At 47.7% G+C, this 18,453-nt stretch overlaps 1 protein-coding gene across 3 annotated transcripts in view; it reads left to right on the plus strand.

The window, feature by feature from the left end:
- ACIN1 (apoptotic chromatin condensation inducer 1) overlaps positions 1 to 18,453 on the plus strand; it is a 729,433-nt gene that overhangs the window by 689,745 nt on the left and 21,235 nt on the right. For 2 of the 3 annotated variants that reach the window (XM_069238220.1, XM_069238222.1), the window contains exon 20: positions 16,131 to 16,234. In XM_069238220.1, the coding sequence (XP_069094321.1) occupies positions 16,131 to 16,234 (104 nt within the window). The remainder of the gene's footprint in view (positions 1 to 16,130; positions 16,235 to 18,453) is intronic. The other variant, XM_069238221.1, reaches the window with a different exon arrangement.

Here is an 18,453-nt window from a genome sequence, read left to right on the forward strand (position 1 = left end):
TGCACCCTGCCTTAGGGCTGTAAGGCCTGCTAGAGGGGTGTCTTACCTATACTGCAGAGGCAGTGAGAGGCTGGCATGGCACCCTGAGGGGAGTGCCATGTCGACTTACTTGTTTTGTTCTCACTAGCACACACAAGCTGGCAAGCAGTGTGTCTGTGCTGAGTGAGAGGTCTCCAGGGTGGCATAAGACATGCTGCAGCCCTTAGAGACCTTCCTTGGCATCAGGGCCCTTGGTACTAGAAGTACCAGTTACAAGGGACTTATCTGGATGCCAGGGTCTGCCAATTGTGGATACAAAAGTACAGGTTAGGGAAAGAACACTGGTGCTGGGGCCTGGTTAGCAGGCCTCAGCACACTTTCAATTGTAAACATAGCATCAGCAAAGGCAAAAAGTCAGGGGGCAACCATGCCAAGGAGGCATTTCCTTACACAACCCCCCCCCCAAACGAAAGAGGATGAGACTAACCTTTCCCAAGAGAGTCTTCATTTTCTAAGTGGAAGAACCTGGAAAGGCCATCTGCATTGGCATGGGCAGTCCCAGGTCTGTGTTCCACTATAAAGTCCATTCCCTGTAGGGAGATGGACCACCTCAACAGTTTAGGATTTTCACCTTTCATTTGCATCAGCCATTTGAGAGGTCTGTGGTCAGTTTGAACTAGGAAGTGAGTCCCAAAGAGGTATGGTCCCAGCTTCTTCAGGGACCAAACCACAGCAAAGGCCTCCCTCTCAATGGCACTCCAACGCTGCTCCCTGGGGAGTAACCTCCTGCTAATGAAAGCAACAGGCTGGTCAAGGCCATCATCATTTGTTTGGGACAAAACTGCCCCTATCCCATGTTCAGAGGCATCTGTCTGCACAATGAACTGCTTAGAATAAGCTGGAGCTTTTAGAACTGGTGCTGAGCACATTGCTTGTTTCAGGGTGTCAAAGGCCTGTTGGCATTCCACAGTCCAGTTCACTTTCTTGGGCATTTTCTTGGAGGTGAGTTCAGTGAGGGCTGTCACAATGGATCCATATCCCTTCACAAACCTCCTGTAATACCCAGTCAAGCCAAGGAATGCCCTGACTTGAGTCTGGGTTTTTGGAGCTACCCAGTCCAGAATAGTCTGGATCTTGGGTTGGAGTGGCTGAACTTGGCCTCCACCTACAAGGTGGCCCAAGTAAACCACAGTTCCCTGCCCTATCTGGCATTTGGATGCCTTGATAGAGAGGCCTGCAGATTGCAGAGCCTTCAAAACCTTCTTCAGGTGGACCAGGTGATCCTGCCAGGTGGAGCTAAAGACAGCAATATCATCAAGATAAGCTGTGCTAAAGGACTCCAAGCCAGCAAGGACTTGATTCACCAACCTTTGGAAGGTGGCAGGGGCATTCTTTAAACCAAAGGGCATAACAGTAAACTGATAATGCCCATCAGGTGTGGAGAATGCTGTTTTCTCTTTTGCTCCAGGTGCCATTTTTATTTGCCAGTACCCTGCTGTCAAGTCAAAGGTACTTAAGAATTTGGCAGCACCTAATTTGTCTATGAGCTCATCAGCTCTAGGAATTGGATGGGCGTCTGTCTTGGTGACAGAGTTGAGCCCTCTGTAGTCCACACAAAACCTCATCTCTTTCTTTCCATCTTTGGTGTGAGGTTTGGGGACTAAGACCACTGGGCTAGCCCAGGGGCTGTCAGAGCGCTCAATTACTCCCAATTCCAGCATCTTGTGGACTTCCACCTTGATGCTTTCCTTAACATGGTCAGACTGTCTAAAAATTTTGTTTTTGACAGGCATGCTGTCTCCTGTGTCCACATCATGGGTACACAGGTGTGTCTGACCAGGGGTTAGGGAGAAGAGTTCAGGAAACTGTTGTAGGACTCTCCTACAATCAGCTTGCTGTTGGCCAGAGAGGGTGTCTGAGTAGATCACTCCATCTACTGAGCCATCTTTTGGGTCTGATGATAGGAGATCAGGGAGAGGTTCACTCTCTGCCTCCTGATCCTCATCTGTTACCATCAACAGATTTACATCAGCCCTGTCATGGAAGAGCTTAAGGCGGTTCACATGGATCACCCTCTTGGGGCTCCTGCTTGTGCCCAGGTCCACCAGGTAGGTGACCTGACTCTTCCTTTCTAGCACTGGGTAAGGGCCACTCCATTTGTCCTGGAGTGCCCTGGGAGCCACAGGCTCCAGAACCCAGACTTTCTGCCCTGGTTGGAACTCAACCAGTGCAGCCTTTTGGTCATACCAAAACTTCTGGAGCTGTTGGCTGGCCTCAAGGTTTTTGGTTGCCTTTTCCATGTACTCTGCCATTCTAGAGCGAAGGCCAAGTACATAGTCCACTATGTCTTGTTCAGGCTCATGAAGAGGTCTCTCCCAGCCTTCTTTAACAAGAGCAAGTGGTCCCCTTACAGGGTGACCAAACAGAAGTTCAAAGGGTGAGAATCCTACTCCCTTCTGTGGCACCTCTCTGTAAGCAAAAAGCAGACATGGCAAGAGGACATCCCATCTCCTTTTGAGTTTTTCTGGGAGCCCCATGATCATGCCTTTTAATGTCTTGTTGAATCTCTCAACTAAGCCATTAGTTTGTGGATGGTATGGTGTAGTGAATTTGTAAGTCACTCCACACTCATTCCACATGTGTTTTAGGTATGCTGACATGAAGTTGGTACCTCTGTCAGACACCACCTCCTTAGGGAAACCCACTCTGGTAAAGATACCTATGAGGGCCTTGGCTACTGCAGGGGCAGTAGTCGACCTAAGGGGAATAGCTTCAGGATACCTAGTAGCATGATCCACTACTACTAGGATGTACATATTTCCTGAGGCTGTGGGAGGTTCCAGTGGACCAACTATGTCCACACCCACTCTTTCAAAGGGGACCCCCACCACTGGAAGTGGAATGAGGGGGGCCTTTGGGTGCCCACCTGTCTTACCACTGGATTGACAGGTGGGGCAGGAGAGGCAAAACTCCTTAACCTTCTGGGACATATTGGGCCAGTAGAAGTGGTTGACTAACCTCTCCCACGTCTTGGTTTGTCCCAAATGCCCAGCAAGGGGAATATCATGGGCTAAGGTCAGAATAAACTCTCTGAACGACTGAGGCACTACCACTCTCCTAGTGGCACCAGGTTTGGGGTCTCTGGCCTCAGTGTACAGGAGTCCATCTTCCCAATAGACCCTATGTGTTCCATTTTTCTTGCCCTTGGACTCTTCAGCAGCTTGCTGCCTAAGGCCTTCAAGAGAGGGACAGGTTTCTTGTCCCTTACACAGCTCCTCCATTGAGGGTCCCCCTGGGCCTAAGAGCTCAACCTGATAAGGTTCAAGCTCCAAAGGCTCAGTTCCCTCACAGGGCAGAACTTCTTCCTGAGAAGAGAGGTTCTCTTTTTCTGACTGTGTTGCAGTTGGTTTCCCAACTGACTTTCCTTTTCTCTTGGTAGGCTGGGCCATTTTTCCAGACTCCAGCTCTACTTTTTCACCCTGTGCCTTGCATTGTGCTCTTGTTTTTACACACACCAGTTCAGGGATACCCAGCATGGCTGCATGGGTTTTTAGTTCTACCTCAGCCCATGCTGAGGACTCCAGGTCATTTCCAAGCAGACAGTCTACTGGGATGTTTGAGGAGACCACCACCTGTTTCTGGCCATTGACCCCTCCCCATTCTAAAGTTACCATTGCCATGGGATGTGCTTTAGTCTGATTGTCAGCATTGGTGACTGTATAGGTTTTTCCAGTCAGGTATTGGCCAGGGGAAACCAGTTTCTCTGTCACCATGGTGACACTGGCACCTGTATCCCTCAGGCCCTCTACACTTGTCCCATTAATAAAGAGCTGCTGCCTGTATTTTTGCATGTTAGGCGGCCAGGCAGCTAGTGTGGCTAAATCCACCCCACCCTCAGAGACTAGAGTAGCTTCAGTGTGGACCCTGATTTGCTCTGGGCACACTGTTGATCCCACTTGGAGACTAGCCATTCCAGTGTTACCTGGATTGGAGTTTGGAGTGGAACTTTTCTTGGGACAGGCCTTGTCTCCAGTTTGGTGTCCAGACTGACTACAGTGTCGACACCAGGCCTTTTTGGGATCAAAGTTTTTACCCTTGTACCCAGGATTGTTTTGTGAAGAGGCTCTGGGCCCACCCTCCTGTGCAGGTTTTTGGGGGCCTGTAGAAGACTCTTTACTATTTTTATTTTTGGCTGTCTCACCACCTTTCCCCTGGGGAGGTTTTGTGACCCCTTTCTTTTGGTCACCCCCTGTGGAAGTTTTGGACACCCTAGTCTTGACCCAATGGTCCGCCTTCTTTCCCAATTCTTGGGGAGAAATTGGTCCTAGGTCCACCAGATGCTGATGCAGTTTATCATTGAAACAATTACTTAACAGGTGTTCTTTCACAAATAAATTGTACAGCCCATCATAATTACTTACACCACTGCCTTGAATCCAACCATCTAGTGTTTTTACTGAGTAGTCTACAAAGTCAACCCAGGTCTGGCTCGAGGTTTTTTGAGCCCCCCTGAATCTAATCCTATACTCCTCAGTGGAGAATCCAAAGCTCTCAATGAGGGTACCCTTCATGAGGTCATAAGATTCTGCATCTTTTCCAGAGAGTGTGAGGAGTCTATCCCTACACTTTCCTGTGAACATTTCCCAAAAGAGAGCACCCCAGTGAGATTTGTTCACTTTTCTGGTTACACAAGCCCTCTCAAAAGCTGTGAACCATTTGGTGATGTCATCACCATCTTCATATTTAGTTACAATCCCTTTAGGGATTTTCAACATGTCAGGAGAATCTCTGACCCTATTTATGTTGCTGCCACCATTGATGGGTCCTAGGCCCATCTCTTGTCTTTCCCTCTCTATGGCTAGGATCTGTCTTTCCAAAGCCAATCTTTTGGCCATCCTGGCTAACTGGATGTCCTCTTCACTGGAGTTATCCTCAGTGATTTCAGAGTTGTTGGTCCCTCCTGTGAGGGGACCAGCATCTCTGACTATTATTTGTGGAGTCAGGGCTTGAGAAGCCCTGCTCTCCCTAAGTAGGACTGGAGGGGGGGAATTTCCCTCCAAGTCACTATCTTCATCCTCTGAGTTGCCATCCTCAGAGGGGTTGGCCTTTTCAAACTCTGCCAAAAGCTCCTGGAGCTGTACTTTGGTAGGTTTGGGGCCCATTGCTATTTTCTTTAGTTTACAGAGTGACCTTAGCTCTCTCATCTGTAGATGGAGGTAAGGTGTGGTGTCGAGTTCCACCACAGTCACATCTGTGCTAGACATTTTGCTTCTAAAAGTTGGAATACTTTTTAAGAATCTAAAACTGGTTCTAGAATCTAATTCAAACTTTTACAAACTTTTAAACTCTAAAAGAAATGCTAAACAGGATCTAACACAAGGCCCTAGCAGGTCTTTTTAAGAATTTAGAAAACTTTTCAAATTGCAAAAATCAATTTCTAATGACAATTTTGGAATTTGTCGTGTGATCAGGTATTGGCTGAGTAGTCCAGCAAATGCAAAGTCTTGTACCCCACCGCTGATCCACCAATGTAGGAAGTTGGCTCTGTATGTGCTATTTCAAAGTAAGGAATAGCATGCACAGAGTCCAAGGGTTCCCCTTAGAGGTAAAATAGTGGTAAAAATAGATAATACTAATGCTCTATTTTGTGGTAGTGTGGTCGAGCAGTAGGCTTATCCAAGGAGTAGTGTTAAGCATTTGTTGTACATACACATAGACAATAAAAGAGGTACACACACTCAGAGACTAATCCAGCCAATAGGTTTTGTTATAGAAAAATATCTTTTCTTAGTTTATTTTAAGAACCACAGGTTCAAATTTAACATGTAATATCTTGTTTGAAAGGTATTGCAGGTAAGTACATTAGGAACTTTGAATCATTTCAATTGCATGTATACTTTTCAAGTTATTCACAAATAGCTACTTTAAAAGTGGACACTTAGTGCAATTTTCACAGTTCCTGGGGAAGGTAAGTTTTTGTTAGTTTTACCAGGTAAGTAAGACACTTACAGGGTTCAGTTCTTGGTCCAAGGTAGCCCACCGTTGGGGGTTCAGAGCAACCCCAAAGTTACCACACCAGCAGCTCAGGGCCGGTCAGGTGCAGAGTTCAAAGTGGTGCCCAAAACGCATAGGCTATAATGGAGAGAAGGGGGTGCCCCGGTTCCGGTCTGTTTGCAGGTAAGTACCCGCGTCTTTGGAGGGCAGACCAGGGGGGTTTTGTAGGGCACCGGGGGGGACACAAGCCCACACAGAAATTTCACCCTCAGCGGCGCGGGGGCGGCCGGGTGCAGTGTTAGAACAAGCGTCGGGTTCGCAATGTAAGTCAATGAGAGATCAAGGGATCTCTTCAGTGCTGCAGGCAGGCAAGGGGGGGCTTCCTCGGGGAAACCTCCACTTGGGCAAGGGAGAGGGACTCCTGGGGGTCACTTCTGCAGTGAAAGTCCGGTCCTTCAGGTCCTGGGGGCTGCGGGTGCAGGGTCTTTTCCAGGCGTCGGGACTTAGGTTTCAGAGAGTCGCGGTCAGGGGAAGCCTCGGGATTCCCTCTGCAGGCGGCGCTGTGGGGGCTCAGGGGGGACAGGTTTTGGTACTCACAGTCGTAGAGTAGTCCGGGGGTCCTCCCTGAGGTGTTGGTTCTCCACCAGCCGAGTCGGGGTCGCCGGGTGCAGTGTTGCAAGTCTCACGCTTCTTGCGGGGAGATTGCAGGGTTCTTTAAAGCTGCTCCCTTGGGTAAAGTTGCAGTCTTTTTGGAGCAGGTCCGCTGTCCTCGGGAGTTTCTTGTCGTCGTCGAAGCAGGGCAGTCCTCAGAGGATGCAGAGGTCGCTGGTCCCTTTGGAAGGCGTCACTGGAGCAGAGTTCTTTGGAAGGCAGGAGACAGGCCGGTGAGTTTCTGGAGCCAAGGCAGTTGTTGTCTTCTGGTCTTCCTCTGCAGGGGTTTTCAGCTAGGCAGTCCTTCTTGTTGTTGCAGGAATCTAATTTTCTAGGGTTCAGGGTAGCCCTTAAATACTAAATTTAAGGGCGTGTTTAGGTCTGGGGGGTTAGTAGCCAATGGCTACTAGCCCTGAGGGTGGGTACACCCTCTTTGTGCCTCCTCCCAAGGGGAGGGGGTCACAATCCTAACCCTATTGGGGGAATCCTCCATCTGCAAGATGGAGGATTTCTAAAAGTTAGTCACCTCAGCTCAGGACACCTTAGGGGCTGTCCTGACTGGCCAGTGACTCCTCCTTGTTGCTTTCTTTGTTCCCTCCAGCCTTGCCGCCAAAAGTGGGGGCCGTGGCCGGAGGGGGCGGGCAACTCCACTAAGCTGGAGTGCCCTGCTGGGCTGTGACAAAGGGGTGAGCCTTTGAGGCTCACCGCCAGGTGTCACAGCTCCTGCCTGGGGGAGGTGTTAGCATCTCCACCCAGTGCAGGCTTTGTTACTGGCCTCAGAGTGACAAAGGCACTCTCCCCATGGGGCCAGCAACATGTCTCTAGTGTGGCAGGCTGCTGGAACTAGTCAGCCTACACAGACAGTCGGTTAAGTTTCAGGGGGCACCTCTAAGGTGCCCTCTGGGGTGTATTTTGCAATAAAATGTACACTGGCATCAGTGTGCATTTATTGTGCTGAGAAGTTTGATACCAAACTTCCCAGTTTTCAGTGTAGCCATTATGGTGCTGTGGAGTTCGTGTTTGACAAACTCCCAGACCATATACTCTTATGGTTACCCTGCACTTACAATGTCTAAGGTTTTGTTTAGACACTGTAGGGGTACCATGCTCATGCACTGGTACCCTCACCTATGGTATAGTGCACCCTGCCTTAGGGCTGTAAGGCCTGCTAGAGGGGTGTCTTACCTATACTGCAGAGGCAGTGAGAGGCTGGCATGGCACCCTGAGGGGAGTGCCATGTCGACTTACTCGTTTTGTTCTCACTAGCACACACAAGCTGGCAAGCAGTGTGTCTGTGCTGAGTGAGAGGTCTCCAGGGTGGCATAAGACATGCTGCAGCCCTTAGAGACCTTCCTTGGCATCAGGGCCCTTGGTACTAGAAGTACCAGTTACAAGGGACTTATCTGGATGCCAGGGTCTGCCAATTGTGGATACAAAAGTACAGGTTAGGGAAAGAACACTGGTGCTGGGGCCTGGTTAGCAGGCCTCAGCACACTTTCAATTGTAAACATAGCATCAGCAAAGGCAAAAAGTCAGGGGGCAACCATGCCAAGGAGGCATTTCCTTACAACGAGGAACCAGGAGCTGCAGAGGAGCCCACGTGACACAACTGGAGAAGGGTCCCATGCCGCAGGAGGAGCACACAGAGGGCTGTGTGTTGCAGAGAAGAGTGCTGGGGGGGTTGGGCCTACACAGAGCCTGAAGATCCCTTAGAGGAGATGCCAACTAGCCTTGCTAGCTGCAAGAGACATGGTGCACAATAGTACTGTCCTGCATGGGAAGGCAAGAGCTTACCTCCACCAAAGTTGGACAGCTGGTAGAGCGGCCCAAGGGGACCACTCCAGACCACCACCCGTGACACAGGAACCACGCAGCTCAGGATGAGAGGAGATCCATGCCAGTGGTTGTTGCAGTTGGTGCCTGCGGGTGCAGGGGAGTGACTCCTTCAATCCAAGGGAGATTCTTTCTTTCTTCCTTGTGCACACTGAAGACTTGCTGCCCTCAGAGGATGCACAGATCGGGAAATGTTGAAAAAGCTGGAAGGAGCTGTGGAAACAATGTTGCAAGCAGAGTCTTTGTCGTGAATGCAGATTTTCGGTTCCTGGAGGGTCCAGTCGCAGTTCCAGTGACCAGAAGTCAAAGTAGAGGTTGCAGGGGAGTCCTGCTGGAATCGTGCAAGCCGAATCTGATAACCCACCCAAGAGGGAGACCCTAAATATCCCTGAAAGGGGGTTTGGTCACCTCACAGGAGGGGGCTCTGACTTGGCCACTCAGATGCTCCCATAGGCCCCTGCCCACCTTGGATTCAAGATGGCAGAATCAAGGGACCCCCTGGAGGAGCTCTGGGCACCACCACTGGGGTGGTGATGGACAGGGGAGTTGTTACTCCCCTCTCCATTGTCCAATTTCGCGCCAGAGCAGGGACTGGAGGACTCTGAACTGGTGCAGACTGGTTTATGCACAGAGGGCACCAAATGTGCCCTTCAGAACATACCAGTGGCTTGGGGAGGCTACCCCTCCCAAGCCATGCAAAAACCTATTTCCAAAGGGGGAGGGTGTTATTGCGGTATGATTCCAACTTGTTTGATACCAAACATGCCTAGCTTCAGAGTTACCATTATGTAGCACGACATAAGTAGTGACCTATGTCCAGTACACGTGTAAAATACCGTCCCGGCACTCGCGAAGTCCATGAAAATGGAGCTGGAGTTCGTGGGGGCACCTCTGCTCATGCAGTGGTGCCCTCACGCACAGGTACTTGCACCCCGCCCTCTGGTCTAGGAGGGCCTATCATAGGGGTGACTTACAGTGACCTATAGTGACAGGGGTACATGCACCCTTTCACGCAGAGTGGGGGAGGGGGGTTGGGGGGTGGGGTGAGGGGTCAGTTGGTCTGACAAAAATGCCAGGGCTGCGTTGGGGTTCATAGTCCGGCCCTGTTTCCCAGCTCACTAAAAATGGGCCCCTGCCCCACCATTGGGTCAGGACACACAGCTTGGGAAGTGGTCCGAGCATAGCATGTGATCAAAAGCAACACACATACAAATAGGGAAACATTACGTTCGATGGCATCTGTCGCTGTAGATACGCATGTTTTGCATAGCTCGCCATCTGGTGTTGGGTCGGAGTGTTACAAGTTGTTTTTCTTCGAAGAAGTCTTTCGAGTCACGGGACCGAGTGACTCCTCCTTTTGTCTCCATTGCGCATGGGCGTCGACTCCATCTTCGATTGTTTTTTTTCCGCCATCGGGTTCGGACGTGTTCCTGTCGCTCCGAGTTTCGGAACGGAAAGACAGCTAAATTTCGGAAGATTTTCGTCGGTATTGTTGCGTTCGGGATCGGTGTAGTTGGAGTCAACACCGCATCGAAGATCGAAGAGTTCCGGAGCCCTTCGGGTAGTTTTCGATCCCCCGTCGGGGCCTGCTCGGCCCGACCGCGTGTAGAAGAACGCCGATGGAACGGACCCCGTTCCGTTTCTGTCCCAAATGCCACAAAAAATACCCCTATACAGACCAACACTTGGTCTGTAACCTGTGCCTGTCACCTGAGCACAGTGAAGACACTTGCGAGGCCTGTCGTGCGTTCCGGTCCCGAAAAACACTCCGAGACCGTCGAGCCAGAAGACTTCAAATGGCGTCCACGCCGACAGCCCACCAAGAGTTCGAGGTACAGGAAGAGGAAGAAACCTTTTCGATACACGAATCGGACTCCGAGGAATTCGACGATCCACGAACCGTGAGTAAGACGTCGAAAACCACTCATAAGAAGATTGTCAAGGCCCAGGGGATGCCACTGCCACCAGGCCATGGCTCCACCCATAAATTCGGTGACCGACCGTCGGCACCGAAAAAGGCCCAAACAGTGCCGAGACCGTCCGACTCCGGTCGAGACACCGGCACGCAGCCTTCTCGGGACCGAGAAAGTGCTGGAGACATACATCGACACCGAGATAGCGGTGTAGACACGGCTCGACGCCGAGACAGCGGCACCGATGAAGATCGACGCCGAGATGTTTCGACTCCGAAAAAGAAAAAAGTCAGCTCGGAGCCGAAAAAAGATGCAGACAGGATTTCGGTGCCAAAAAACCTGCAACCGACCCAGTTTCAGGCTCTTGTACAGAAGAGCAATCAATCACCTCCCAAATGCGAAAGCATAGGTTTGAGGAAGACCTGCAATCCACCGATGTAGACCATACGCAGAAACGTATTTTTATACAGCAGGGGACAGGAAAGATAAGCACCCTTCCCCCTATTAGGAGAAAGAGAAGACTGGAATTTCAAACTGACCAAACACCACAAACAAAAATGGTGAAAAAGGTTACTCCGCCACCCTCTCCTCCACCTATAATTCACGTCTCACCAGCACAAACTCCATCACATTCCCCGGCTCACACCACCATGAGCCAAGGTGACCAGGATCAGGACGCATGGGACTTGTACGACGCCCCTGTGTCAGATAACAGTCCGGAGGCATACCCTACAAAGCCATCACCACCAGAAGACAGTACTGCATATTCTCAGGTGGTGGCTAGAGCAGCACAATTCCACAATGTAAGCCTCCACTCAGAACAAGTCGAGGATGACTTTCTATTCAACACCCTCTCCGCCACCCACAGCTCCTACCAAAGCCTGCCTATGCTCCCTGGTATGCTTCGGCACGCAAAAGACATCTTTAAGGAGCCGGTCAAAAGTAGGGCAATCACACCAAGGGTGGAAAAAAAGTATAAAGCGCCTCCTACAGACCCTATTTTCATAACTTCACAGCTGCCACCAGATTCTGTCGTTGTAGGAGCAGCTAGGAAAAGGGCCAACTCCCACACATCTGGGGATGCACCACCCCCAGATAAGGAAAGCCGCAAGTTCGATGCAGCTGGAAAGAGAGTCGCAGCACAAGCTGCAAACCAGTGGCGCATCGCTAACTCACAGGCACTACTTGCGCGCTATGACAGAGCCCATTGGGATGAGATGCAACATCTCATTGAACATCTACCCAAAGACCTACAAAAGAGGGCAAAGCGAGTGGTTGAGGAAGGACAGAACATTTCAAACAACCAGATACGCTCCTCCATGGACGCAGCAGACACAGCTGCAAGAACAATAAATACATCTGTGACCATCAGAAGGCATGCATGGCTACGAACGTCTGGGTTTAAACCAGAGATTCAGCAGGCAGTTCTCAATATGCCATTCAACGAAAAAGAACTGTTCGGTCCAGAAGTGGACACGGCGATTGAGAAACTTAAAAAGGACACGGACACTGCTAAAGCCATGGGCGCACTCTACTCCCCGCAGAGCAGAGGAAATTACAGCACCTTCCGCAAAACACCCTTTAGAGGGGGGTTTCGGGGTCAGGCCACACAAGCCAGCACCTCACAGGCAACACCATCCAGTTACCAGGGACAGTACAGGGGAGGCTTTCGGGGCCAATATAGAGGAGGGCAATTCCCTAGGAATAAGGGAAAATTTCAAAGCCCCAAAACCCCTACAACTAAGCAGTGACTCACATGTCACTCACCCCCTCCACACAACACCAGTGGGGGGAAGAATAGGTCATTATTACAAAGCATGGGAGGAAATCACTACAGACACTTGGGTTCTAGCAATTACCCAAAATGGTTATTGCATAGAATTTCTACAATTCCCTCCAAACATACCACCAAGAGCACAAAATTTATCAAAACATCATTCCGAGCTCCTGGAGATAGAAGTTCAAGCACTATTGCAAAAGAACGCAATCGAGTTAGTACCAAACACACAAATAAACACAGGAGTTTATTCACTGTACTTCTTAATACCAAAGAAGGACAAAACGCTTAGACCAATCCTAGACCTAAGAATACTAAACACATACATCAAATCAGACCACTTTCACATGGTCACACTACAAGAAGTGTTACCATTGCTGAAACTACACGACTACATGACAACATTAGACCTCAAAGACGCGTATTTCCATATACCAATACATCCATCGCACAGGAAATACCTAAGGTTTGTATTCAAAGGAATACACTACCAATTCAAGGTACTGCCTTTCGGTTTAACAACCGCACCAAGAGTCTTTACCAAATGTCTAGCAGTAGTCGCTGCACACATCAGAAGGCAGCAAATACATGTATTCCCGTATCTAGACGACTGGCTAATCAAGACCCATTTGTTAATAACGTGCTCACACCACACAAATCAAATCATACAAACCCTCTACAAACTAGGGTTCACAGTCAACTTCGCAAAATCCAACATTCTGCCGCGCAAGGTACAACAATACCTAGGAGCCATAATAAACACAACAATAGGAGTAGCCACTCCAAGTCCACAAAGAATTCAAAATTTCAACAACATCATACAACGCATGTATCCAACACAAAAAATACAAGCAAAGATATTACAACTCCTAGGCATGATGTCTTCATGCATAGCGATTGTCCCAAACGCAAGACTGCACATGAGGCCCTTACAACAGTGCCTAGCATCACAGTGGTCACAAGCACAGGGTCACCTTACAGATCTGGTGTTAATAGACCGCCAAACTTACCTCTCGCTTCTATGGTGGAACAATATAAATTTAAACAAAGGGCGGCCTTTCCAAGACCCAGTGCCACAATACGTAATAACAAAAGATGCTTCCATGACAGGGTGGGGAGCACACCTCTATAACACAGCATACAAGGACAATGGAACGTACATCAAACAAAACTGCATATAAATCACCTAAAGGCTTTTCAACCAATAATAGTTCACAAATACATTCTCGTCAAAACAGACAACATGACAACAATGTATTATCTAAACAAACAAGGGGGGATGCAATCAACGCAATTGAGCCTGCTGGCACAAAAGATATGGCGTTGGGCAATTCACAACCAAATTCGCCTAATAGCACAATTTATCCCAGGAATTCAGAATCAACTCGCAGACAATCTCTCTCGATCACCAACAGGTCCACGAATGGGAAATTCACCCCCAAATTCTGAACACTTACTTCACGCTCTGGGGAACACCTCAAATAGACTTGTTTGCGACAAAAGAGAACGCAAAATGCCAAAACTTCGCATCCAGATACCCACACAGGCAGTCCCACGGCAATGCCCTATGGATCAACTGGTCAGGGATATTTGCCTACGCTTTTCCTCCTCTCCCTCTCCTTCCTTATCTGGTAAACAAACTCAGTCAAAACAAACTCAAACTCATATTAATAGCACCAACTTGGGCAAGGCAACCCTGGTACACAACGCTGCTAGACCTATCAGTAGTACCCCACATCAAACTGCCCAACAGGCTGGATCTGTTAACACAACACAACCAAACGATCAGACACCCAGATCCAGCATCGCTGAATCTAGCAATCTGGCTCCTGAAATCCTAGAATTCGGACACTTACAACTTACCCAAGAATGTATGGAAGTCATAAAACAAGCCAGAAGGCCATCCACCAGGCACTGCTATGCCAGTAAATGGAAGAGGTTTGTTTGCTACTGCCATATTAATCAAATCCAACCATTACACGCAACCCCAAAACATGTAGTGGGTTACTTGCTTCACTTACAAAAATCTAACCTAGCTTTCTCTTCCATTAAAATACACCTTTCAGCAATATCTGCATACCTGCAGCCTACCTATTCAACTTCCCTATATAGGATACCAGTCATTAAAGCATTCATGGAGGGCCTTAAAAGAATTATTCCACCAAGAACACCACCTGTTCCTTCATGGAACCTAAATGTTGTCTTAACTAGACTTATGGGTCCACCTTTTGAACCCATGCACTCCTGCGAAATACAGTTCCTAACATGGAAGGTTGCATTTCTCATCGCCATTACTTCTCTAAGAAGAGTAAGCGAGATTCAGGCGTTTACAATACAAGAACCTTTTATACAACTACACAAAAATAAGGTCGTCCTAAGGACTAATCCTAAATTTCTACCAAAAGTTATTTCACCGTTCCATCTAAATCAAACAGTGGAACTTCCAGTGTTCTTCCCACAGCCAGATTCCGTAGCTGAGAGGGCACTACATACTTTAGATGTCAAAAGAGCATTAATGTATTACATTGACAGAACAAAGAGCATCAGGAAAACTAAACAGCTATTTATTGCATTCCAAAAACCTCATGCAGGAAACCCAATATCAAAACAAGGTATAGCCAGATGGATAGTTAAATGCATCCAAATCTGCTACCTTAAAGCTAAACGACAACTGCCCATTACACCAAGGGCACACTCAACCAGAAAGAAAGGTGCTACCATGGCCTTTCTAGGAAACATCCCAATGCAAGAAATATGTAAGGCAGCCACATGGTCTACGCCTCACACATTCACCAAGCACTACTGTGTAGACGTGTTATCCGCACAACAAGCCACAGTAGGTCAAGCCGTATTAAGAACATTGTTTCAGACTACTCCCACTCCTACAGCCTGAGCCACCGCTTTGGGGAGATAACTGCTTACTAGTCTATGCAAAACATGCGTATCTACAGCGACAGATGCCAACGAACTGAAAATGTCACTTACCCAGTGTGCATCTGTTCGTGGCATCAGTCGCTGTAGATTCGCATGTGCCCACCCGCCTCCCCGGGAGCCTGTAGCAGTTCGGAAGGTACCTTCAACTATTTGTGTATATATTATTTTAACGTTCGATAGGTACATACTTAGTCATTCCATTGCATGGCCACTATTACTACAATACAACTCCTACCTCACCCTCTGCGGGGAAAAACAATCGAAGATGGAGTCGACGCCCATGCGCAATGGAGACAAAAGGAGGAGTCACTTGATCCCGTGACTCGAAAGACTTCTTCGAAGAAAAACAACTTGTAACACTCCGACCCAACACCAGATGGCGAGCTATGCAAAACATGCGAATCTACAGCGACTGATGCCACGAACAGATGTACACTGGGTAAGTGACATTTTCATTATGTTTTGCAAAGTGATTTCAACTTGTGTTGTAGATTTACGTGACCTTTCCACCTCCCCACTGGTACGAAAAGAGAATGGTTATTAATAGGTTATCTTGGCAGGTGGGGAGAAAAAACATCTAAGGTAGTCTGTCCCGCTGCATTGCAGATTTTGGCTATCATATTCAAGAGTCCTTCTTTGAACTCTCTAAACTGGAAAAAAAAATCTTGTAAGAAAAATAAGTTGCATTACTCCAACCCCAGCGGGATATAACGCAAAGCACCTGAATTTACTACCTTGCAAGCTGCAGACCAGTTGTAAGAGGTAAGTAATGTGTTCCTAGTAACTTTTCTTTTTTATAGTGATAATCTGTTGGTTGTATAGTTGCTGTTATCAGTAGTGCTTCAACCTTGCCCCTTCAACTCAGTGGTGTAATTGACTATGCTCGCAATGAAAAACTGGCTGTTATGGTCCTTAATGGTGGGTTGAGAATGCTGTTTACTTGTCTGAAGGGATTCAGAGGGTTGTGTGTATATGTATAATTGCTTTGGACATTGGCGCTTTTTATCACATTACTAATTTGCCTGGTCTTTATCCTCCTACCCTACCAGCAGAGAAAACCCAAGAAGAACCTCCTGCAAAACTTCTGGATGACCTCTTCCGCAAGACCAAAGCTGCTCCCTGCATATACTGGCTGCCACTTACCCCAGAGCAGGTGAGCATTTTAATGATGGAAATGCTCTATCAGGAGTGTTTTTTAAATTATTTTAACAGATTATAGTCACCAAGGTTCAGGATCTCGGAAGTCAGTAATTTGGAGATGTTCCTCATACCTACCCAAGAGAGCATTTTCAGTTTTTTTTTTTATTTCATTAAGTGTATTTAAGTAAATAAATTCAATGTTTGAACCTTAAATTGTGATAGTTAAAATGTTAGGATCCAGGCTACATTGTCCAACAACCGAGACCTATGTCGAAACAGGCAGATCATTCTTTTTTATTTTTTTATTTATTTATTTTCTCTCTTCTCCAGTCGCTCATTCTTTAAACCATTTTTGTGCCTCCTTGGACATCCCAAGGTTCCTGTTGCTCAAGGAAGAGCTTTTCTTACCGGCTTTCTCAGAAAGTAAGCAAGCTCATCATGATAGTATCCTTCTATTGCAGAAGTTCACAAGCTCTACGCCATCAGGGGTGCCGCGGACGCAAACTATCAGTTCTGCCACCTTATTGTTCAGCAGTAAAGCTTTAGTGGATCGTTTCAACAAAACGCAGTTCTTATACTTGCCACTATATCTCAGTATGTGCATACACCTCAGGACTTGCTCCCCTTACTCAAGCTAAATATTTTTAATGCCCGAATCTTCATTACATTTCAGAGGGAACTGAAATTCTATACAAACCAAAGGCCAAGTAAACAGTAAACCAAAGGTGCTGATCGAAAGAGCTGTTTTATTTGTCACAAACCGCCTGAATAGTCTAGGTTAGAGAGCTTAAATGTTTTACATTTGTTAAGAATAGGTCAGTAATGAAAACATGGTCTACAAAAAGAGTCTGGGTTTTCCAAGAATGTGCTTTATGGCCGTGGAATTTGTTTTATGACAGCATTGCAGATGTCAGACATGGCACATATTACAATGCAGTTTAAGGCTGACTTGTTTATTGTTCCCTTCTTGTTTATTTCATATCTGTATCACTGTGCAGCTTAACTCATTTGTATCTTTGATAATAGTTCACACACTTGCAGTTTTTGCAACTTCCAATGACAGCCTGCCCAAAAGGTATTCATTTAATCTTAACTGTGTTTTTATCACCTAGTCAGACAGTGGTAATGTGTCAGAGGCAGGATAGTTGTAAGTAACACACTTGATATGCTTTCTGCAGGGCCTCCAAAGCATTCCACAGGTGGACCAGGGGATCGTCCCACTTGGAGTTAAAGACAGTTATATCATCCAGATAAGTTGTACTCTAGGCTTCCAATCCTTGGAGGACTGTATTCACCAGCCTCTGAAATGTGGAAGATGCACTTTTCAGACCAAAGGTCATCACTGTAATGTGATAATGCCCTACAATGGTTGAAAATGTTGTTTTGATCTTGGCATCATTTGATCCCTTAATCTGCCAGCATCCAGCAGTCAGATCAAATGTGCTCAGATACTTGGCAGATGCTAGTGTATCTATTAGCTCATCTGCCCTGGGGACAGGGTGAGCATCTGTCTTTGTGACAATGTTGAGCCCCCTATAGTCAACACACAACCTAATTTCTCTCTTCCCATTCTGGGAGTGAGGCTACGGGACCAGGACCACTGGGCTAGCCGAGGGGCTCTCTGAGTGCTCAATTACTCCTAGGTCCAGCATCTTTTGCAATTCTGCTTTGATGCAGTCTTTAACCATGGTCAGGTTACCTATAGATTTGACTTTTTATGGGCAAACAGTCACCTGTATCAACGGTGTGTTCACACCATGTGGTGTGTCCAGGTGTTAGAGAGAACAGCTCTGAGAACTGTCCTAGGAGATTCCTGCAGTCTTCTTTAGTCAGCAAGGACTTCCCCATCAACTGAGCCATCAGCTGCAGTGTAGGAGAAGAGGTCAGGGAGAGGGTCAATCTCTTCTTCCTGTGTCTCATTGGTGGCCATGAGCAGGGTCATGTCAGCCCTGTCATCATGGGGCTTAAGGCGATTCACATGAAGCACCCTTAGGGGGCTTCTGGGAGTGCCTAGGTCTACCAGGTAGGTGACCTCACCCTTCTCCACTACTGTGTAGGGACCCCTCCACTTGTCCTTGAGTGCCCTATGAGCAACAGGCTCAAGAACCCACACCTTCTGCCCTGGCTGGTAAACAGTTAGGACAGCCTTCTGGTCATGCCACTGCTTCAGCAGTTCTTGGCTGGTACTGAAGGTTTTTAGTGGCCTTTTTCATACACTCAGCCATCCTTGAT

Source organism: Pleurodeles waltl, chromosome 6, assembly GCF_031143425.1.
Source record: "Pleurodeles waltl isolate 20211129_DDA chromosome 6, aPleWal1.hap1.20221129, whole genome shotgun sequence".
In the NCBI taxonomy this organism is placed as follows: Eukaryota; Metazoa; Chordata; class Amphibia; order Caudata; family Salamandridae; genus Pleurodeles; species Pleurodeles waltl.